Source organism: Prionailurus bengalensis, chromosome E3, assembly GCF_016509475.1.
Source record: "Prionailurus bengalensis isolate Pbe53 chromosome E3, Fcat_Pben_1.1_paternal_pri, whole genome shotgun sequence".
NCBI lineage: Eukaryota > Metazoa > Chordata > Mammalia > Carnivora > Felidae > Prionailurus > Prionailurus bengalensis.
In genome coordinates, this window is record NC_057357.1 from 41,181,354 (window position 1) to 41,202,404 (window position 21,051).

At 64.4% G+C, this 21,051-nt stretch overlaps 4 protein-coding genes across 8 annotated transcripts; 1 reads left to right on the top strand and 3 right to left on the bottom strand.

The window, feature by feature from the left end:
• Nucleotides 1-9: 9 nt before the first annotated feature.
• HAGHL (hydroxyacylglutathione hydrolase like) lies at nt 10-2,828 on the bottom strand. 4 transcript variants are annotated; one of them, XM_043561119.1, is made up of 8 exons: nt 2,460-2,828; nt 2,047-2,111; nt 1,839-1,956; nt 1,643-1,751; nt 1,462-1,565; nt 1,134-1,235; nt 705-784; nt 10-441 (listed from the first exon to the last, which is right to left on the bottom strand). In XM_043561119.1, exons 1-8 carry the CDS (start codon nt 2,562-2,564, stop codon nt 294-296), a joined length of 831 nt encoding a protein of 276 aa, XP_043417054.1. In that variant the 5' UTR covers nt 2,565-2,828; the 3' UTR covers nt 10-293. The 4 variants fall into 4 exon arrangements, with proteins under 4 accessions (XP_043417054.1, XP_043417055.1, XP_043417056.1 ...); XM_043561120.1 differs by having other exon boundaries at nt 1,134-1,232; nt 2,460-2,812; XM_043561121.1 differs by lacking the exon at nt 1,643-1,751 and having other exon boundaries at nt 1,482-1,565; nt 2,460-2,815.
• A 1,069-nt stretch (nt 2,829-3,897) lies between these two features.
• On the top strand, nt 3,898-8,090 carry CCDC78 (coiled-coil domain containing 78). The gene is made up of 14 exons (XM_043559475.1): nt 3,898-3,957; nt 4,255-4,341; nt 4,415-4,501; nt 4,737-4,889; nt 4,995-5,051; nt 5,175-5,242; nt 5,368-5,446; nt 5,551-5,676; nt 5,911-6,106; nt 6,186-6,337; nt 6,522-6,565; nt 7,516-7,582; nt 7,660-7,760; nt 7,857-8,090. The coding sequence occupies exons 1-14, from the start codon at nt 3,898-3,900 to the stop codon at nt 7,966-7,968; spliced, it is 1,389 nt and encodes a 462-aa protein (XP_043415410.1). The 3' UTR covers nt 7,969-8,090.
• On the bottom strand, nt 8,087-12,790 carry ANTKMT (adenine nucleotide translocase lysine methyltransferase). Of its 2 annotated transcripts, XM_043561123.1 has the most exons (5): nt 9,279-12,790; nt 8,974-9,078; nt 8,741-8,881; nt 8,477-8,527; nt 8,087-8,340 (listed from the first exon to the last, which is right to left on the bottom strand). In XM_043561123.1, the coding sequence occupies exons 1-5, from the start codon at nt 9,438-9,440 to the stop codon at nt 8,119-8,121; spliced, it is 681 nt and encodes a 226-aa protein (XP_043417058.1). In that variant the 5' UTR covers nt 9,441-12,790; the 3' UTR covers nt 8,087-8,118. The 2 variants fall into 2 exon arrangements, with proteins under 2 accessions (XP_043417058.1, XP_043417059.1); XM_043561124.1 differs by lacking the exon at nt 8,477-8,527 and having other exon boundaries at nt 9,279-10,646.
• On the bottom strand, nt 10,770-14,912 carry METRN (meteorin, glial cell differentiation regulator). Its single transcript, XM_043561112.1, has 4 exons — nt 14,743-14,912; nt 14,193-14,593; nt 13,230-13,289; nt 10,770-13,145 (listed from the first exon to the last, which is right to left on the bottom strand). The coding sequence occupies exons 1-4, from the start codon at nt 14,838-14,840 to the stop codon at nt 12,835-12,837; spliced, it is 870 nt and encodes a 289-aa protein (XP_043417047.1). The 5' UTR covers nt 14,841-14,912; the 3' UTR covers nt 10,770-12,834.
• Nucleotides 14,913-21,051: the final 6,139 nt, after the last annotated feature.

The following is a 21,051-nucleotide window of genomic DNA, read 5'->3' on the forward strand; positions in this document are numbered from 1 at the left end:
TCAAAAAAGAAGTCTTTGAAAGCTTTATTCAAAGTTCAAAAGCCCCGTGCACCCCACTAGGCTGCTTCCCAAACACCCAAGTCTCAGGGCTCACATGCACCCCAGAGAGGGGTCTCATATGTCCCCTGCCAGGGTGCCTACCCTCCAAAGCCAGACAGCCAGCTGGGTGGGGCCATGGAAGGTTCCAGACGCAACCCTCCTGTGGGCTCAATGTGCCGAGGGTTGAAGGTGAAGAGATGTGCTGCCGGGCCGCACGGTGGGTCCACTTGGGGCTCACTTCTGTTGGGGTGTGCTCAGGGCCCCCACTGCAGTGCCAGGAGAGCCCGGGCCTGCGGCTGCAGGGGCTCAGCCGCCCGCTCGAAGCTTGCCCGCTCCCTGCAGAGTGCCTCCAGGACCTCGGCTGGGGCCGCCTTCCCCGTGAACTTGCACACAGGCTCTTCTCTGCGGGGAGAGGGGGCGCCGTGGGGACTCTCCCTGGGGACACTGCCGGGTGGGTGCTGGCAGAGGACACTTAATGAGCAGCCTCTCCCTGGTGCAAGTCAGCCCAATAACCAGTTCCCTGGCACCTCCTGCAGAGCCCAAGTGGCTGCCGAGTCGGGCTCAAGGCCAGCAGGCCAACCCTCAGGCAGCCTGCTCAGTGGGACAGCCCCTGGAGTGGGCACGGGGCCCCCACAAGAAGGCCTGGGATGCCGACCAGTACTCACGCCACCCTTAGGAAGGGGTTGTAGAGGAGCTCCTCGCCCAGGGTGGATGGCACTGTGGGCATGTCGTCCTCATCCCTCTTCTGGAATGACCACAGGCCCTTGTCACAGCCTTGTCTCGAGAGCCCCAGACAACTCCGCTCCACTCAGCCCCGCCCCTTCCTGGGGGCAGGAGCAGAAGAAGGACTGCCTCGCCCCATCTAGTACTTGAGGGCAGCCACCCTTGGGTCAGTTCTGCCAGGTGCCCAGCCCTTTGTCCGAGGCCACCAATCCCTCCCCTCACCAATAGGAGCCTCAGTCAGCAGGATACTCAAGGCTAAGCCAGGTCCGATCACTCCAGGCCAGTCATGCCTGACTTCCCCTGCAGTGCCCCTCCTCCGTCCCAATCTTCATCCACCCTCCAAACCTCGCCATTCAGAGGAGTGGCCGCACCTTGGCCCATGACAGCTTGGCCCTCACGTGGTCATTGCCGGGCTCCACTTTCTGTGCAAACTCAAGGTTGCCCAGCGTGTGCTCATGGCCACAGAACACCTTCTGGAGAAAGGAGGCACTCGGTGCACAGTGCTGCCACAGGCAGTGATGGGGGAAGGCGCTCACTGGGGCTGGCCTGGACCCTCCCTGGACCCCAGAACCCCAGGCCTGATCTGCCTGGACTCCTTGGCTAAGGTTCACTCTGTATCCCTGGCACAAGGCAGGTACAGAGTGTGGAGGTTGTGCAGGGAGTCTGGACCCTGCAGGAAGGCAAGGGATGCCGGCTTACCGTCTCGGGGGGCAGCGTACCCAGGGTCTCGACCAAGCTCTGATACATTTGCTGAGCTGTGCTCTCCAGGCGCAAGCCACAGCCACCCACCGACAGCGCATCCCCTGGGGAGGAGAGCAGGTCAGGGAAGGTGGGGCGGGGTCAGAGGGAGGTGGGGCTGGTGGGGTGGGGCGACCAGTACCCGAGAACACCGCCGGCGGATCAGGACAGTCCTCTTCCCATAGGAAGTAGCTCATGTGGCCGGAGGTGTGGCCCGGCGTCAGGAGACAGCGCACATGGATGGCCCCAAACTGCCGCAGAGGGGCAAGCGGCTGGTGACGCGGGAGAGCCCGCGGCGCCATTCCCACCCCCCACCCCGCCCCCAGACCGGTGCTCACCCGCAGCTCCTCGCCGTGCACCAGCCTGCGGGTCAGCGCGCAGATGCGCTCGTCCGCGCCCAGCACAGCCAGCCCCGGCTGCAGCCGCGCCAGCTCCGCGTTACCCCGCGCATGGTCCCTGCGGACGGGGCGGAAGCAGGATCACAGGCGGGTCGGGGTGGGGCAGGGGCGATGCCCTCGCGCCTCGGCCCGCCCCGACCGCGCTCACCAGTGGTGGTGGGTGGTCAGCACAGTGGTCAGTGACACCCCCTCCCGGCCCACGATCTCCAGCAGCTGAAAGGGATGGGAGTTAGGGAGATTCGGCCGGGCCAGGTGGCCGCCCCCCACCCACGCTAGGGCGCCAGGTGTGATGTACACAGACTGCCGGGCAGGCCAGGAGCGGGTAGGGGTAGGGGAGACCCAGCAGACGATATCTGAGCGCCCCGTGCGTACAGAACAGTTAGGCACCAGGGAACGGGGAAAACGGAGGTGACGTGGTCCTAACTTGAGGGCAGACTCAAGATTAGAGAATAGGGGAAAGGCCTGCTCCAACCAGGGTGGTTGGGGTGGTGGGAGGACCCTCGGGGGCCAAGTTGCCTAGGCCCGCAGCGGTGCTCCCCGCCGCCCACAGGTTGCCCTCACCCTCTTGGGCACGGCCACGTCCACGGCCACAGCCTCCCGCGTGTGCTCCTCGATGACCAGGTACATGTAGTTATCCTCGAGCACAGGGATGACCTTGACCTTCATGGTCGCAAAGTCCAGGCACCCCGCGTCTTCTCCTAGAGAGGCCCCCGCTTCTGAGCCCCTTCCCCTGGGCGGGGGCTTCCCTCAAAGCAGGGCTGGGCGAGGGAGGGGTCAGCTCCACCCACACTTCAGGGGCCAGAAAGGGAGCCCGCCCCCTGCTCCGTGGACTTCCCGGAGGACCGGTGCGGAAGCCAACGCCCCAAGCTCAGGCGGTCCGGCCAAGTGCGGAGGCCAGCCCCCAGCGACGCCAACGCCGCCGCCGCCCGCTGCGCAGGCCCCGCCCCCCGCCGCGGGCCCGGTCCCCGCGACCGCACCGCCCGTTCCACGCTCAGGCCACACCCCTCGCGACGATACGACCTCCCCAGCCCCGCCCCACTCACTCCGCCTTCCCCCTGAGCCACGCCCTCCCGTGCCGCTCAGCGCTCTGCCTAAGCCACGCCCCTCGTCAAGGCCCCGCCCCTCTCCAGGCCCGCCCCGCCCCTCAGGCCCCCCTCCCGTCACGGCGCGACACGGGTCCCGAAATGTTCCCCTTACCCGCAAGGGCTGCGCCCCCCGACTGCGCGGACCGCTTGAGAGACAGCGGGACAGAGATGGGCCCAGGGCACTATCCACAGGGCCCGACCGGAGCGCGGCGCTCCGCCTGGCCGCCGCCAACGGCCCGCGCCCCGGCGCAGGGAGCAAGCGTGCGCAGGCGGGGGCGCGCGCGTGCCCGGTGGGGGCCGCACGCACGTTCGGCCCCGCCACGCGGGGCGCTGCAGTGCGTCCTCCGCGAAGCCTTCCCGGCTCGGGAGCTGAGCCAGACCTCTTGAGACCCCCAGCCCTTAACTGGAATGTCTGCGTCCCCTTGCCTCGGGCTGGTGGTGGGAGAATCTGCAGTTTGTTCGCCTGCCCATCCCAGCGTCCGACCAGAAACAGCAGGCACACAGGGGGCGCCTGCTGAGTGTGTGAATCCCCACGGTAGAGCAGGGCACTCTGCGAGAGAAAAACGGTAACAGCAGCGGTCACTCTGTCTCACACCTTCCCAGGATGGGCGCTCTCATGCACTCCTGGTTCCATCTGCGCCCAGGATAAATGCAGCGGTGCTGGTCTGCATTTCGGAGAGGAGAAAACGGAAACCAAAAAGGATGGACCATGGAATGAGCTGAGAGGCCCCCTCCCCACCTCCTCAGCCACCACCGAACTTCCCCTTCCCGACTGCCCTCGTGGGTGGGGCCCTCAGAGACCGGGGACCAGCAGGAGACCAACAGAGGCCTTAGCAACACCCCAAGCCTCTGTGTTGCAGCAACAGGCCAGTAGGCAAGGTGGCACTGCACTTGGGCCAGACTTCCTTTTGCTTATGGAGCATGCGGCAGCCCCAGGCCCCAGGCCGGAGCCCCCACCCTGGGCCACTGAGAATGTGAGTCCTTCCAGGACACTCCTGCTTCTGTCATGGGGTCAGGGTGCCTCCCCATCACCTCAAAGGCCAGGAAGGGTGCCGGTAGCCATGTCCTGGATTTGATCCTGGCCATGGGAGAAACTGCCTAGTTCACTCAGGCTGTGTGTGTGTGTGTGTGTGTGTGTGTGTGTGTGTGTGTGTGTGTGTGTAGGGGATATTAGGGAGGAAGAGTGCGTGGCTGGTGGCTCCATGGGAGTGGAGGCCACAGCCCAGGCCTGAGACCCACCTGGGGGGTGCGGGTGGGCGGTTCCCCCCCAGGTTCTGCGGCAGGCCGAGGACTGGACAACCAGCCTCAAGACAGAGCTTCCCTCAGATCTACAACTGAGTGAGGAGCAGCGGCTGCAGGTTGGTGTGGGGCCCTGGGGTGCTAGCAAGGAGGGGTCCCACAGACCCCACCTCTTACTCTGGCCACCCACAGATCTCCAAGGAGTTGGTTGACCTGCAGATCACAACGCATCACTTGCGGGAGCAACACGAGGCTGAACTCTTTGAGCTGAAGAGTGAGGTGGGTGCTGATGTGTGCCCACATGTGCCCTGAACACACAGGAGGAGGGTGCATACCAAGGACCAGTGCTGGGAGGGGTCCAGGGGCACCCCATGTGATTGTACACACTCACGGGGTGCCTGTGTCTCCACCTCTCCCGCGTGTGCTGTGGTGCCCTGCGTGGGTCCAGATGATGTTGACCTGCACCGGGTGTCCTGGCAAGCAGGCGTACCTGCTCACCCTGGCCACCCTGCAGGTCCTGCGGCTGGAGAGCCGGGTGCTGGAGCTGGAGCTGCATGGAGATTGTGCGGCTCCGGCAGAGGCTGACCTGGGGCGCCGCCAGAAGCTGGCACAGGGGCTTGGGCACAAGGCCCAGGAGCAGGTACACTCCATCCACCACAGACCCCAGGTCACCCTAAGTGCATGGAGGGCCTGCCTGGGTGGATTGGGCGGCGGGGAGCCAAACAGGGGTGCACCGAGGCGCAGTGAGGTTGGGACCGGCTCTCCTGTACAGGCACAGCCTGAGGACTTCTTGACCCCTAAGACCGAACAACAGAAGCTGGGGAACAGTGTGAGTGTGCAGCTCCCTAGCCTGGGAATTAGTGCAGATCTGTCCCAGCCCAGAGTGCGGCTGGGCAAGGCCAGGGACCCAGAGCTTGGGGTCTCATTCGGCCAGCCCTTGTGTACCCGGCAGCTACATGGAGAATGGCAGCGAGTGCTGGAGGAGCACAGGGCCCAGAAGCAGGCACTGGAGACCCGCGTGTGAGTGGTTGCCCCACCCGGGATGGGGAGGATCCGGGAGGGCACCTGGCGCAGATCGGCTGTTCCCAAGAGGCAGAGGGAGGCCCCGCCCTGAGCCCAGCTGAGCTTGACGCCCACATCTGCAGGGCAGATCTGGGTCGGCGGCTGCAGGGAGCCCGAGAGGAGGCCAGGATGGCTGGGCAGCGACTGGCCACACAAGCCATGGTGAGGCCCAGCCCTATCCCCTGACATCTGGTAGATGGGTGTCCTACAACGTCAGCAAAGGGCCACCTCGTGGAGCGTAGGTTCAAGGCTGCCTCCACCCGCAGGTACTGTCTGCCTGCCAGGGCCAGCTCCGCCAGGCTGAGGCGGAGAACGCCCAGCTGCAGCTGCAGCTCAAGAAGCTGAACCAAGAGTATGCCATCCAGCTGCAGCGATGTGCCCAAGCCGTGGCCGTGAGCACCACCTGGGGGTGGCCCGGTGCTGGGTGGGAGGCTTCGGATCCCGCGGAGCCCAAGCCTGGCCCGAGGGCGCTGGGCTGCTTCCGGGAGACCCCGTGGGCCCGGCCTGCCGCACGGCCCAATCTGCTCCACAGAGGGAACCGTGGGAGGAAGTGTGGGCCCAACCAGGCCCCGCCCTTGTCAGCCCTGGCCCCACCCCCAGCCCCAGCCCCGCCCAATCTCCTCCAGGAGTCTGCAAAGCGCACCGGCCAGGTGCCCGAAGCCGCAGCCCTTAGGACGTTCCTGGAGACCACTCTGGAGGACATCCGGGCAGCACACCGCAGCCGTGAACAGCAGTTGGCCCAGGCTGCTCGCGCCTACCGCAAGCGCCTGGCAGATCTGAGCCGTAGACATGAGGAGCTGCTGGCCAACCACAGGTGGGCCCGTCCCTGAGACGGGCACCTGGGGGTGGGGTGGCCCTGTATGACCCGACATGTGGCTTAGTGTGCAGCAGGTGCCGGCAGACCCCAGTGGGGCACCCTGGACCCCCAAGGCTACCTTTGATGCAGCCACCTCAGACCTGGAGCCACTGCCTCTGCACCTCGTCACCAAACTCAGTCACCTACCAGAGAACCAGGCCAGGCTGGAGACGAAGCTTTGGAAGCTCCAGGCCCAGGTGGGCTCTCCCTGCTGCCCTACACTGGCCTTGGAGCTCAGAGCCCCAGAAGAAACCCCAGCCCCATGACAGGCTCAGCAAAGGTCCAACCCTTGAGTAGCCTGCCTTACTGAGCTGACAGAGAATTCCTACCACACAGCCTTTCCAGTCCAATGGGCTCATGACGCTGCTCTTGTTCCTACAGAAGGGACCCAGTGGAGCCTCCCAGGGGAGCACATCAGAGCCACAGTGAGTACCCTGGGGTGGGTGTTGGGGAGATCTGTGGGGAGAGCATTCATTTATTCCCCCAACTCTAACTGCGGGGTGGGAGAACAGGGAGGCCCATCTGTGTCCTTGGGTCTCGGTCTATATGGGGGGCATCAACAATCACAGAAAGCCAAGTGCCTGGGGTGAAGGGGGTACCTGACAGGAGAGGGGCTAACCGTGACTAGAAGGATCAGGGAGGGGCGCCTGGGTGGCTCAGTCGGTTAAGCGTCCGACTTCGGCTCAGGTCATGATCTCACGGTCCGTGAGTTCGAGCCCCGCGTCAGGCTCTGTGCTGACCGCTCGGAGCCCGGAGCCTGTTTCAGATTCTGTGTCTCCCTCTCTCTCTGCCCCTCCCCTGTTCATGCTGTGTCTCTCTCTGTCTCAAAAATAAATAAACCTTAAAAAAAAAATTAAAAAAAAAATAGAAGTATCACGGAGAGACCCTGAGGAAGAGACATTTCAGCAAGACCCAGAGGACGGAAGGATGAAGAGGTGTGGTGGGATGGCCAGCAGAGGCCCTGGCCCCAGGACGGGATAGGGGCGGGCCGCCTGGTGACTTTCACAGCCCTCGCCTCTAGATCTCCGTGTGTCTGACTACAGTGGGCAGGGACTGTGTCAGCGCAACTCCGAGTTTCGAGAAGCAAACCCCTAGAATGGGGGAAGTCCTCCATCAACATCCATACAGCACTGGGGTCACTATGTTACCTCGTGACTTAATCCTCTCTGAGTCCCTGTACAGGGAGGGCTGTCCTCCTGTACAGATGGCTCAAAGGCCCAAGCGGGGCCCAAAGTGGACAGGTGGGCCCATGCAGTCCTGCACTGGCTCCCAGCAGGCAAGTCAGGAATCTAGGTGCCCCAATTTGAGCATGATCATTGGTCAACACCTGGCCTGATGCTGGCCCTCATACATGCCCCTCCCTCTCTCCTCCCAGGGGCCAGGAACCTGCCTCCTGGGCCCAGATCCACCAGAAGCTCCGGGACTTCTCCCGTGGCACCCAGGTAGTAGGCAAGGACTGGCTGGGGACCCCCTCCTCACGCTCTGTCCTGCCTCAGAGCTTCTGCCCTCCCCATGCCAGGCAGAGCTGGAACGTGAGCGCGCAAAGCTACTAGTCCGGGCCACAATGGCTGAGGAGCAACTTTCTGAGCTACAGGACTATGTGGACCAGCACTTAGGCAGGTGGGCTGGGAGTGAACTGAGGGCCTCAGCTCCAGGCAAGAGAGTCAGGGCTTGTGCACAGCCAGGCAGGTGACTAAGCCTGACTCCTTCGAGCAGGTACAAACAAGAGATCCTGAGGCTGAGGAAGCTAATGGGTACAGACGATGCCTGCAAAGTGGGGGCCACCCCTCCAGTCAAGCCCCAGCACTCCAAGACCCGCAGCCGCTAGCCAGCTGTCAAATGCACTCAGCAGAACTCTTCGCAGCTGGCATGGAACCCTCCTCACAGCACCCCCTTGCGGGCAGGGGTCATGCCACCCAACCCTCCACCTAACAAGAGTCAGTACGTGTAGTCCAGAGTCTTTATTGTGTCCAAGTGGTCAGCCAACCTGAGAACGGGGGGCCCCAGGGACTGAGGCAGAACTGGGTTCCGGGGAAGCCTGACCGTTTGGCCCACCACTATGGACATCATAGGCCCAGACACGGTCCAGACCCTCCCCCATCACAGCCACAGGCTGCCAAGTGGGGAGGGGGAAGCGCCCCGACACCACTCGGGCCCCTGCGGGCAACTCTGCCCGCAGCTTGTCTTCCAGCAGGGGGAGCTGTGGGAGAGAGAGCAGGAGGGAGGACAGGGTGGGCAAGATTGAATACAACTGCCCCTGCCCAGCTCCTCCAGGCCCAACCCCTCCACTGAGGGTGGCCCGGGCCTCCCCTGGGGCTAGCAAACCCCAGACCTACCACACTAGGGGCCAGGAACACAGACACGTTGTGGCAGTCCCTCAGGCTCACCTGCAAGAAGAGGTCACCCCAGCAGGGAGCGGGGCCCCAGCCGAGGAAGAGGTGTGGTGAGCTTGGGGTAACTGTGGCTTCCAAGTCCTGGCCCCAGCCCACGCAGGGTGCAGGCAGGGGAACCTGGGGTTGTCAGCAGGGTGGCCAACCCAGAGCTGGAAGTGTGGAGACCAGGCGTGGGGGCCCCTGGGGGTCCGAGACTCCCTGGGTTACCTTCCAGAGGTCCTCACGCAGGTAGCAAACACTGCCGGCACAGCCTGCTCTCCACGCGTGCAGCCGGGCCAGCCCCACTAGCCACGGGTTCAGCTCGTAGCCCACAGCCGGGCGGAGACCGCACTTATGAGCAGCCAGCACCTGTGGGCACACGCAACTGTGGGTCCAGAAGGTGGGGAGGTGCGCTGGCGAGAGGGGGAGACAAGGACACCCCCCCGCATCCCACTCCTTACAATCCTGCCGTCGCCAGAGCCCAGGTCCACCGTCTTTCCAGGACGGCCTCGCAATAGCGACAACACGTGCTCCACCTGCCGCTCACTTGCACCGACATAGGGCACCTGGGCAAGGAGGCAAGCGGGGCTGGGTCCCCAAACCTGATCCCACGTCGGGGGGGGGTGGTGGTGAGACGCGCAGAGCTTGCCTCCTGAGCTTTCAAGGTCCCCACCCGCGGCCCGCCAGGGAGAGGCAGCGCCTCCCACTCACTGCGGGTTCGGCTCCGCCCTCGGACCCCGCCCCCAGCCATGGCCCCGCCCCGCACCTGCAGCCGCAGCGGCACGCGGCGGAAGCCAGGCTGCAGCAGCAGCGCCCACGCGATGTAGGCGGCCAGGCCTGAGCCCGCCGCCGCCTGCAGCAGCTCCAGCGCGCCCAGCCGCCGCTCGCGCAGCTCCGACAGCGCCTCGCCCGGGTCGTCCTGCTCCATGGCGGCGGGACGCGCGCCCCAGGGTCGCCCCGCCCGAAGGCCCCTCCCGGGCTCGGGTCGGACACCCTCACACGCGAGCCGGAAGCCGGAGGGGGCCCTCCTCCCCGCCCCCTACCGGAAGTGGCGGGGCGCCGGAAGTGCGGGGGAAGCGCCGGAAGCGGCCTTCCACTCGCTTTACGCCGCGGCCCGGCCCCCTTCCCGCGCGTTCCGGGTCCTACTGGGACGTCTGCGGCCGCCAGCCGCACCGGCCCAGCCGGCGCACGCAGGGGACCCCTGGGAAGGGCAAGGCAGGCGTGGCCGGGGGCGGGGGGCGGCCGTGGAGCTTGGCGGGAAGGGAGCCCCGGGGTGTGGGGCGGCCCGAGCCGCAAGGCTGTCTCAGAGAGACTGGTGGAGGTCCCCGCCCACCGCGACACCCGAAGGCCAGCCAAGCCCGGGGGCGGGCTCAGGGAGGACACCCTCCCGGGCCCGTCCCACAGCTGAAGGCAATTAGCCCGAGTGGACGGGACGGGGAGGCTGCGGCGGAAGTTGGGAGCTCAGCTGAGAGGTAGGGTTGACCAGGAGATCTAGCTGACCCGAGAAGGCACATGTTGGCTGTGAGTGTGGTCGGACGGGGGCCGGATATGAGGGGTCGAGCGACTGGCAGCGGCCCAGCCACGGGAGTGGAAGAAAGAGCCCCAAGAGCTAGGCAGACCACCTTCCTTCTCCAAAAGGAAAAAAAAAAAAAAAAGTTCCCGGAGGTGACCTGGCAAAGCCTGGGGGTGGGAGAAACAAATAGGGGGACAGAGCTCTGGGTCAGGTGGCAGAGCCAGAACCTCCTCATCCCACCTTGAGGCTGGGTGAGATGTCTCGTGAATGTTAGGGGCTTTCATGTACACAGGTCATGGCCTGGCTCCTTGGACATCCGCGGCCCTGGTCAGGAGCCTCAGCATCAGACAATATAAACATGCCCAAGACCCCTGCCCACACCTTCAGGTACACATCGCCTCACATGCCTGCCTGTACTGGTCCCCAACTGGCCCCAGTCCTGAAAGACAGGCGCCTGTGGGTGGCGGGAAACTCCAGTGCCATGCTCCCAAGAAATGAGCACTGGGGAGGAGGGTCGTCCCCATGTGGCTCACAGGATCCTGTCTTCTGTGGGACTGTCACTGGGCCCTCCCCAGAAAGAAAGTTTGTGCACTGGGCTCTAGGCAGTTGGGGGGGGGGGGTGCTTACACAGTACCCCACCCTTGTGTGTTTTGTTCCTTGTTTTATTCCTAGGGCAGCACCTAGCACCTAGAAGGCACTCAATAAAAGCTGTTGACTGAATGAATGCACGTAACCAGACTCCTCTGTGCACACACCCCACAACTCTCATGTTTACTCAGGTGCTCTGCTCCTCAGCACTTGGGCACGTAACTGTGTGAGTGCACATGCCCAGAGGTGCCCCACAGGCCAGCTCCCTTAGCCCACAGCCCCCACATACATGCTCACCCACACCGTTTCCCCTTGCCCCCGCCCCCCAGGGCAGGCATGAAGCCCCTGGCCCAAGACTTTGGGGCATGACCTGGAGCATCCCAGGCCTCCTGTAGCCCTGTTAGCCACACCCACTTCTGCCCTTTCTGCACCTTATGAAAAGAATACTAGTTGCAAAGTTAGCACTTTGCGGAGGGGGTGTGCATGGGAGTCTCAGGCACTTCCTGGGACAGGTGAGTAGAGACCAGTGTCCAACCAAGGGCTCAGCTCAGAGCAGCCGCCCTATGTTTTTGTGGGCAGGTGGTCTGGGAGGCAGTCCACAGTGACCCCTGGGTGTGGCCAGGGGCCTCCTTCCCATGAAAGGCTGTGGGGAACTGACCACAAAATCAGGACAGATACCAAGGGTAAGGATAGCCTTGGAGAGGAAGCCGTCCTTGGGGCCTGGACAAAGCAGAAACCTCCCAGCAGAGGAGGAGGATCAGGAGAGTACACCCATCTCTTCCTCCTCTGGTCTTTGCCGAGATGCTCTTCGGTGAGGGGAAGGGGGCAGACAGGGATACGACGCTCTGCAGTCCAGGGGAAAGGTCCAGGCTGGAGATCAAAACACAGGGTCATCAGCACATTGATGGTTTTTAAAGCCACGAGGCTGCTCCAGCTCTCCGATGAGGGAATATCAAGGGACAGGAGAGGTCTACTGCGTGACTCCTGAAAGTTTGGGGAGAAGGGAGCGGCAGTGAGCCTCAGGAGGGCAGGTGGCTGCAAACCCCTGGGAACCTGCCTCCCCTACCCACCACTGTCAGCCAAATCTGGAGGAAAGAGCCCTGTGTCTGGGCCCTGCACAGACCGGCCGGCCTCTCTTTTAGTCTCAGCTCCTGCCTGAAAGATGAGGCGGCCCCTGGCCTCCATGCCCACCGTCAGCTCCTTCCCCACTGCAGACTGGCAGATGAGGATGGGAAGCTGTTTCTGGGGCTCAGCCTGTGAGTCCAGGTGCCCCACCCCCACCCTGAGCTTTGGCTTCCTCAGGAACGCGTGGGGTTGGAGTGAGCAGAGTCAGCCAGTCCCGGTTCAGAAGCCCTCGAATGCACCCCCGCCCCAGGGGCATTCAGCCTCCTCACGGGGCTTTGTCCCAAACTGCCCTGGCCTTTTATGTGACTGAGGCTGAAGAGGAAGGCGGAGGCAGCAACAATGGGGCCGGTGGTGGGAAATGGTCCTTAGAGACCCCATTGTATCACCCTGCCCTCCAGAAACGGTGCCCGACCCTGCAGGGGAGACCCCGCTCCCGTGAGGATGAGCCATGTCCGGATGCTAAGCACGTCTCAGGGCCCTCGGGACAGAGGGGGCCATTCTTCCCCGAGGATCGGACGGGGCCAGGATGACTCTGCTGGGCTCCCAGCGGACCACAGAGGGAAGTCTGGCATCTTGCCAGGTTGCACCGCCTTCCCTCACAGGCTAGGAGTGCTGTCTTCCTGCCTGTCCCCCAGTAAAGGACCCCTCCCTCCTCAGACCTGGGGAGTTACAGCCCTTTTTCCGCTTGCGTTCTCACTTACGGAAGAACCTGGCCTCGAAGGTAGGAGCAGCAGAGCTGAGGATCACGTGGAAGGAAGGGTCCCTGCTTCCCCCCAACCCAAGCAGCAGCTCGCCTTCAAGGCACGGGCACGGGCCACTCTCCCACTCACTGGCTGGGTGGCCTTAGACAAGGCATCACTGCCCAGAGCCTCAGTGTCCTACTCCGAAGCAGAAATCGGAGCAGTGGGGCTGGGGGGGGGGGGGGGTGCTTAGATGGCCCAGGCTCAGGCATGGGACACTCCATCTACGCTGGCTAATGACATCAGTGTTCCTATTGGTTGTGGCTATCACCTCAGAAGCAGCTGGGACCCTGAGGAGGCTGTCCCTCCCCACCCACCCTCTCCCAGCCCCTCCCCAGTGCCCTGCTCCCGGCCGCTCAGTCCAGTGCCACCTCACAGGGGTGGAGGTGGTCGGCGTGGGCAGCCGCATAGGCACGGCTGAATTCCTGGAAGCGGGGTGCACAGCCCAGCCAGGCCTCACCAAAGCGGCTCCAGCCCATGAAGAGGAAGGCGCCGGGGCCAGGACGGACGCCGCAGCGCAGCGGGGTGTGAATGGAGGCCTGGCCCCCGGACTCCCCCACCCGGAACAGCGGCAGCGTCTGTCGGAGGACACGGGCAGCTGCCACTGTGATAACAGATTCCTGCAGCTCTGTGTTGTGGGCAACCCCGCGGATGGTTCCGTTGATCACTGCGGGGAGACATGCTGCCAGTGGCTTGCAGGGCAGGGCAGGGCAGACCCCAGCCCCCACCCCCCTGCGGTGGGGACACTCACCAAAGTCGCTGGTGCACGCAGTCAGCAGGAGCTCGGCGTTGCTGCAGGGCCTACAGACGCCTGGCATGAAGGGGGGGATCCCGACTGTAGGTCCTGGCCTCTCCTGGGCCCCCCTAGGCCTCCCCCCAGCTAGAGGCAGGAGGGAGAGGGCAGGCCGCCAGACCCTCCCCTCACGGCCTGATGGCAACGGGGGACCTGAGGGAGCAGGCGGGCACACACATCTTGAAGACACGCTGTATTCGGGGTGACACCTGCACGCTCGTGCGGGCACAGACGTGGGCCTAGGGGCCGTGCCCAGCGCGCGGGCACAGGGACTCGGCTACCCGCGGGGGGTGTCTGGGGGCACACTCCCATACACCCATCTTACATATGCACACCAGCACGAGGGAACCCTGCGGCCCCCAGAGTGCCTCCCGCCGCCCAAAGACACCAGCCCAACCTGGTGGGAGACAGGAGGGGCTTTGGAGTAGTTGGCCTGGGGCCAGGGTGCAGAACAGAAAGATCCCCTGTGGGGTCAGGCTTCGAGTTCTAAGAGAGTAAAGAGCTGGGCCTGGTGCCCTGCGGGGGGGGGGGGGGGGGGGGGGGGCAAGGCAGCGTCTCCATGGTGACCAGGCGCACACTGGACTTTTTGTTGTACTGGACTGGGGGAGGGGAGGGAGGTCACTGCCGGGCCAGGGAGCCCTGGACAGCTTTGGCTGGAGGCTTTGATTCTGTCCCGCCATCTTCCTCTCCCCCAACCCCTCAGGGACCAGGAGTCCCCGCGGCCCCCCCTTTCCCCCATTCTGCGCAGTGCGAGCTCCTTCCCTAGGCTGAATCATGAGGGATTGCCCGCCCCCTTTCCAGACCCTCCGACCTGTCCTCGCTAGCTGTGTGGCCTCTGGCCACCCATTTCGCTCTCAGGCCTGTTGCTCTCCCTGTACAGTGTGGACGACGGGTCCACCCCCCGCCCAGCTCATCACTCACCATCGGCACCAAGACCGTGGGCCTGTGGAGGCAGCTCTGGGTACCTGTCCTCGTGCGTTTCGAAGCGGAAGGAAGCCACGCGGCGGCTGATGTCTGGGTGCGGGGTGGCCTGCAGGAAGAGGGCCCGGCGCTCACGGGGACCCCAGCGCACGCACCGGCCCCCCGCCGGGCCCAAACCCTCGGCCAGCAGCAGCTCCAGGGCGCCGCCCGCCCGCTCCGCGAAGACCTGGGCGCCTGCGAAGGACCGCGCGGGCCGCAGGCAGGCGATGCCCGAGCGCGTGCCGGAGCCGGAGCCGGCCAGGGTCAGGCGCAGCGCCCCGGCCGGGTACAGCCACTGGATCACGCCCTCCGAGCAGGCCAGGGACAGCTGCCCCACGCTGCCCGGCTCCTGGGTCAGGCCGCTGGGGACAGGACGGGAGGCGCTGAGGCAGGCGGCCCGCGTCCCCACCCGGCACGGCCCGCGCGCCCTGCACCCTCCCCCGCAGCCAGCGGCAGCTGTGTCCACTTTGTTCTCCGGACCCCGGGGGCGCGGCCTTGGGGGGGGTCGTACCTGCCGCTCCAGCTGCAGCCGTCCCCCGAGTAGCCGGCGTGGGTGGCGGTGGCCAGGAGGCCCCAGCAGAGCGCGCAAAGCAGAGCAGGGGGCGGCATGACGCGGGCGGGCGGGCGGCGGCGGGAGCCCCCGGGTCGCCAGCCGGCCCCGCGCACCCCTCCGCCCGCGCCGCACGGCAGCGGGGCAGTCCCGCCGGGTCCCGGGCGGCCGGGAGGCGGCGGGCCGGGCGCAGCCAATCGCGGCGCGGCCCAGGAACTTTCCACCAATCGCAGCGGCGCTCGCGGGAGGCGCGGAGGGCCGAGCTCGGGGCTCTGTGCGCCGTGTGTCCCCAGCTCGGGACCCCCGCCCCCGGCCTCGCCGTGTGCGCCCATGTCCTGGAGCCCCGGGCCGGGATAGGGGTGGGAAAGGCGCCCACTGGAGCCTCGGGGCGGGGGCGGGTGGTGGGGTGCTGTGGGGTGGGGGGGAGGGGAGGAGGAAGGGCGGCTCATCTCGGTGACCCTTTCCAAGAGCGGGCCCTGGGCTTCCAGCTCCCATCGTGTCCCGACCTGGCCCTGCTGATTCGTCCCAAGAGGTGCCCACAGAACCCTCTTGGGCCCGATGCTAGGCGTGTGGGGGCACCACGGAAAACCAGGAGCCAAAGGACAGCCCTGAGCCCCAGAATCAGGAGGTCCAGACAAACTGAAATGGGGCTAAAACCAAACACCCCAGGGTGCGTGTGGAGGCTGTGTGTGGGGAGTGGGGGAGCCCAGAGATTTCCTGGGAGCAAGGACTTCCTCTGCGTAGAGGGGATGGGGAACAGATGACCAGGTAGGGCCTGGAGAGGATTGCAGGTGTGGGGGGAGAGGGGAAGCAGACTGCCCTGGCAAAGGCCCAGAGCTGGGTGAAACCCATGAGTCAGATCACAGAGGCTCTAGGCACAAAGCCAGGAGTCCAACCGCGTACTCCAACCCTTGGGGCCACTGAGAGCTTTTAACCAGGGACTGCAGGTAACAATATAGACTCTCTGCCATCTGTGGATGTGAACCCTCCACACCACTGCCCCCCACTCAGCCCTCCAGCTACTCCTGAGCCTGAAGGGCATGGCTGGCACATGAGGGAGGTGGTCCCAAGGGGAAAGGGGACACACCCCAGGGCACAACAGGCCCCTGGCTCCAGGCAAGGTGGAGTGAAAACCAACTATCGCAACAGCCAAGAGGCAGAAGGAACCTAAGTGTTTACAGACACAGGAAAGGATAAACAAAATGTCCATCCAACAGTGGACTGTGATTCCACCTTAAAAAGGAAGGAGGGGCACCTGGGTGGCTCAGTTGGTTTAGCTCCAACTTGGGCTCAGGTCATGGTCTCATAGTTCATGAGTTCCAGCCTCAGGCTCTAGGCTGACAGATCAGAGCCTGGAGCCTGCTTCACATTCTGTGTCTCCCTCTCTCTCTGCCCCTTCCCGGCTCATGCTGTGTCTCTCTCTGTCTCAAAAATAAGTAAACATTAAAAAAAAAAAATCTTTAAAAATGGTCAAGGGAGCAAATTTTACTCAGTTAAAAATGAAAGACGTAGACAGGGCCCGTGCTGGGAACATAGAAGGTAAAAGAGGTTCCAGTAGGAAGAGGGGAGAGGGCACCCCGGACACCACCACAGCTGCTGCGGTCCAGGCGCCTGCGTCCACCTCCCACCTTCTGACCAGTCTCTAGGGCCCGTGTCCAGCCGCGGTCTCTGAGGCACGTAGTGGGCTCCGGGCGCCCTCTGGTGGCAGCGTGAGGAGTCAGCAGCAGACTCACCCCTGCCAGCCTAGAGCCCCTGTCTCTGACTCCCCACACCAGCTCTCCCCCAGAGAATGAGTCAATGTCCTGTGGGTGTCCCTGGCCAGCGGCCTGGCCCTGAGCCGTCTCCTCATCACCAGGATTCCCCCGTGCAGACCTCTTACCGTCGCCCAGTGGGTAATGCTGACTCTCTCCCTCAGAAAACCTGCACAGGGGCAACCTGTCTTCACAGCTGCTGCCCTCCCACCAGCAAAGTACCTTGCTGTCGTTAGCCATCAAAGATCTGCTTCCCGTAGGATAAGGAGTCCATCAGGCCATGCCTGCCCTCGATCACTGAGTGCAGTGACCAGAAACACTGCAGGTGTTCAGTAAATACATGAGCAGTGAGTGGCTGCACCAATGAGCGAACAGAGGGCTGAATGAGTGAATGAAAGACATCTCAGACTCCAATGTCTGTGCTCACATGCCCCCAGCTCCAGGACCTTCAGGGCCCTGCCCCTCCAAAGGGGCCTCTCTCCATCCCCACCCATACCCTAGTTCTTCGCAGGGGGTGCAGCTGATGCTGGACAAGGAGGGGCATCCACGCGGAGCCCTGTACTCAAGCAGGGGGTCAGCCCCACAGGACAATGGGCGCCTGACAGGAAGCCCCAGCCCTGGGGGCACAGGCAAGGAACCCTCATGACCAAGGCAGGGGCTGAGCTGGTCAAAGACCTGGGGGAGCGGCAGGTCCGAGAAACAGGGGGAATGCCTCAAGGACAGTGTGGAGCCCAGGACAGACCGGGAACCAGGAAGGTGGCGAGTTGGAGGAGTGCAGGGCCAGTCCCAGGCCCATCAGGTACAGAAGGGCCTGCACTTGGCCTGGAGGGGACAGTGAACAGGGCCCCGGAGTAAGAAAGCCCAGACAGAGAGGTCAAGTTCTTTCACTCTCACAAGACTCGCCTGGGCTCTCACTTCAGCAAAAGTGGGGGAGAAGGAGAGGTGCGGCCCGAGCAGAGGCCAGCCCTGCCTGAGTCCCCAGCTGGACCTGTGGTCATCCAGACCCTTGCAGCTAGGCCCACCTGGATGTGCTGCCCCTCTGGGGTGGGGCTAGAGGCTGGGGACAGCAGAGACAGTTCCCAAGCTGAATGCCAGGGGGTGCCAGGAGCCTACCAGAACCCGGACCCCCCGGTGATGTGTTCTGATGGCATCCACCATGAGCACTGGCCTGGATTGCCCCTACCCAGCTTGACCCAAGGTCTCCCAAGGTGCTGGAGTGACCAGCCTGCCCAGAGACCCCATCAGGGAAATGGTCATATCTGCTGACTCTTCTGGCTCCCCTTTGCCAGCACCCCATTTCCCTGACCCTCACCCCCAGCAGAATCTGGCCTTGCCCACCTATGGATGCTGCATCTGGAGACCCTCGACAGCAAGGTTTCTGTCATGGGGATGTTTTCTTCCCCTTGACAAGAAATCCACCCCCCCCACACACACACACACCTTGTATCTTCTGGAGGGGCCAAAAATGCAGCTGCAGATTGACTTGCAGCTGAGCTAAAAATAACTGCCAGGCTCCAGCCAGGGCCCAGGAAAATATCTCATTGCTAGGAGACGACCGTTACTGGGAGACCGCCATTGCTAGGCGACAGGGTTGCCGTGGTGACAGCTGGGCCCTGAGTCATGCTCAGCCCTGTTGCTCCGCCCCTCTGCCCCTGGCAGGCGGCTGGGTCCCAAGAGGAGGAAAGGCTGGGAGCAGAAGGCAGCAAAGGGGCCCACCCCCTGATGCCCACAGCCACCGTGGCCACACCAGGCTTTGAGGTTCTCACTCCTGTGGGCGCCCATTCCAGCAGTGGAGTGGTGAGGACGGCGGAACACACAACTCTGCCCCTCACGGCCCCTCCCCGGGCGCTGGGGCACGGGAGGGAGGGCGGGGGGGGGGGGGACAGAGGCGGAAAGTGTGCCCCATGGCTCCATAGCAAGAAGCTTCAGAGCCAGCCGAATTACAATCGGGCATGGGGCTCTCACAGCCTGGGCTGTGCTAGCTGCCGTGCTGACCTTCAGGGCACCCCCTTGGACCCCACACCTATTTCCCAGGAGGGGAAATACTTGCCTGATCCCCCCCCCCCACTACCACCACCACGGACGGGAGGATTTGGGCCAGGCAGGTGGCTCCAGGACACATGTACCCAGAGCCCCCACAAGGAACTGCCTGAGGACCTCCTGTAAGGAACCCCAGGCCAGCCATGAGGAGTGACCGCATCGTGGGCAGCCCCAACCCCTGATGTGACCCTTCTCCCCGTCTCATAGAAAGGTCTCAGGGTGGGATGCACCAACAGCCTTCACTCCTCACCCTCCGGGGACTAAACAACCAGAAACCTCCAGCAGCCTGGACTGGGGAGACTCCTCTGTGCTCATGCACCAGCCCAAGGAGTGCTCCAGGGGATGCAGATGCTCCAGAGGAGGGAGTATTTCAGGTGATGTGATGCTCTAGGTGAGAGGTGCTCCAGCTAAGGGGGTGGTCCAGGTGAGGAGTGTTCCAGATGAGGGAGGTGCTCCAGGGGAGGGAGTATTTTAGGTGATGTGCTGCTGTAGGTGAGAAATGCTCCAGGCGAGGAGTGCTCCATGGGACGGGGTGTCCCCTATGGGACACCATAGGGGAGCACTGTGGCCCTGGAGGAAGGCCAGTGTGGCCACAGCTCCAAGAGCAAGGGGCCAGGTATAGGGCACAGCTGGGGGCCGGCGGTGCTGGAGACGCGGGGTTTTGGGGCTGCAGCGGAGCAGACAGAGCCCTAGGAGGATGGGGCTGAGTCCCCTGCACCACGGGGAGAACAGTGGCCGCCATCAGCCACGGAGGAGAGCAGCCGGCTGGACGGGGAGGGTGAAAGAGGTGGAGGAGGGAGCAGAACCCACTGGTATTCGGGAGGCAGGCTTGTACAACGGTATTTCACATCCCTCCGAATAAATATTTTTCTTCGCTCAGATCCTTCCAAGGCAGGGAGTCTTCTGAGGCCCCGCTGAGGGCGGAACTTGCTCTCTGCATGAGGTCCTGGCACCTCCTGGAAGCAGGAGGTCAAACCCTGTCCTCCAGGTCACGGTCACGCACCCTCCACACCGGGGCCCCCATGGGGTGGAGGATGAACTGGAAGGCCAGCCCGCTGGACTTGCACACCAGGGGCGACCCTGTGGGTGACAGCACTCAGTCACCCCAGAGGTCTGCACGCGTCCTATTCTGACTGCCTGTGCCAAGCTCTCTGCTTTGACCAGAATTAGCACAAAGGCAAGACACTGATTCTTGAGCCCCTGCCACACGGGAAAGCCGCCGTCACCCCAGCCTCAGAAACCGGATCCAGGGCCCTGCACACAGCAAAAGCAGCGCTCCAGCTCGCAAACAGCTAGGCTCCCCCCCTGCAGCTGCCCCCACCTCACAGCAGCCCCACTGGGTCCGGCTTCCCACCCAACGCTGCGAACACCAGCTGTCTTCATTTCCCTCTCCCCCTCCAGGGCCTTCCCTCTTGGCCTTAAGGCTCCTCCCCTAATATGAAGACCCCTCTCTGCTCTCCCCACACCTGATCCCTCCCCAGTCTCTGCTCCCCGGGATGGGGTCCGGGATGGTCACCATTAGCCTCCATTCTCTGCTCTGAGCCTGCTGGGAAGCCGGAACAGAGTCCTGCACACCCTCCCTCTGCATCCCACCCGGGCCCCTCTCCCAGCCTGGTCCCTACACAGCGGCCATTACCAACACCCGCCTCCAATGGGTTCCAGAGCGGGCTCGCCAGGCTCAAGTCCTCAAAACCCAAAAACCCGTGCACACCCCTTCCGGGGTAACTTCGCCCACCCTGCCATCCTTGGGGTCGCCTGTCAAGTGTCCTGTGCTCAGGAGCGACGCCTCCAGCCCCCTCCCGCGGTTACTGTCACGTGGCCCTCTTGAAATTTCATCGCGCTTGTCACTCCCTTGTAATGATCTGGTGGTCACTTGTTTCTCGGCTCTGCGGGAGAGGGGGCGTCCCCGCTGCGGGGGGTTCTGGACTTGGCACCCAGCAGGTGCGCCGGAGACGTGGGGGCCATGAAGGGGGCTTGGCCGCCCGCTCCGCTCCGCAGGAAGGGCTGGGAGGGGGAGGGGGGCACCGTCCTTGCCCTCGAAGGTGGCATCCCAGGGTCGGGACGCGTGGGGCCGGCACCTGTCTGCGCGGGACCACGTACCCCCGAGCCAACCGCCGGCGCCAAAGAGCTCGAGTCCTCTCCCCCCGCAGGTCTCCGCGCAGGCAGGGCTCTCCCCGGGCAGGCGGCTCTCGGGCTGCGCGCCCTGCCCGCCCCGCCCCGCCCCGCCGTGCGCGCGGGTCTGCTGTTGTGCGGGAGCCCGAGGCGGAGGGGCAGGGGTGCCGCCGGGCCGGCGCGTGCCCGTGGGCGCGCGGCAGGGCGCGGCGGGCGGGGCGGGGCTCGGCATCCTCGGCGCCCCCGCCCGGGCTCGCCAACCGGATTGGCTCCCGGCGCCGGGAGCGCGCGAGGGCGCGGCGTGTAGAGCCGGGCGGGGGGCGCGCGCGGCGCCGCCGGCGGCCGCGGAGGAGCGCGGGGAGGAGGG

Coding starts and splice junctions, on each gene's coding strand:
- CCDC78 (XM_043559475.1), top strand. CDS start 3,898: ATGGAGCATGCGGCAGCCCCAGGCCCCAGGCCGGAGCCCCCACCCTGG. Junction 5,447..5,550: donor GACTGGCCACACAAGCCATG/GTGAGGCCCAGC, acceptor CTCCACCCGCAG/GTACTGTCTGCCTGCCAGGG. Junction 6,338..6,521: donor TTTGGAAGCTCCAGGCCCAG/GTGGGCTCTCCC, acceptor TTGTTCCTACAG/AAGGGACCCAGTGGAGCCTC.
- ANTKMT (XM_043561123.1), bottom strand. CDS start 9,440: ATGGAGCAGGACGACCCGGGCGAGGCGCTGTCGGAGCTGCGCGAGCGG. Junction 9,079..9,278: donor GCGTGCCGCTGCGGCTGCAG/GTGCGGGGCGGG, acceptor CTCCTTGCCCAG/GTGCCCTATGTCGGTGCAAG. Junction 8,341..8,476: donor TGTTCCTGGCCCCTAGTGTG/GTAGGTCTGGGG, acceptor TCTCTCCCACAG/CTCCCCCTGCTGGAAGACAA.
- HAGHL (XM_043561119.1), bottom strand. CDS start 2,564: ATGAAGGTCAAGGTCATCCCTGTGCTCGAGGATAACTACATGTACCTG. Junction 2,112..2,459: donor ACGTGGCCGTGCCCAAGAGG/GTGAGGGCAACC, acceptor CATCCCTTTCAG/CTGCTGGAGATCGTGGGCCG. Junction 1,236..1,461: donor GTACGCTGCCCCCCGAGACG/GTAAGCCGGCAT, acceptor TCCTTTCTCCAG/AAGGTGTTCTGTGGCCATGA.
- METRN (XM_043561112.1), bottom strand. CDS start 14,840: ATGCCGCCCCCTGCTCTGCTTTGCGCGCTCTGCTGGGGCCTCCTGGCC. Junction 14,594..14,742: donor GGCTGCAGCTGGAGCGGCAG/GTACGACCCCCC, acceptor TCCTGTCCCCAG/CGGCCTGACCCAGGAGCCGG. Junction 13,146..13,229: donor TGCGTGCACCAGCGACTTTG/GTGAGTGTCCCC, acceptor GTCTCCCCGCAG/TGATCAACGGAACCATCCGC.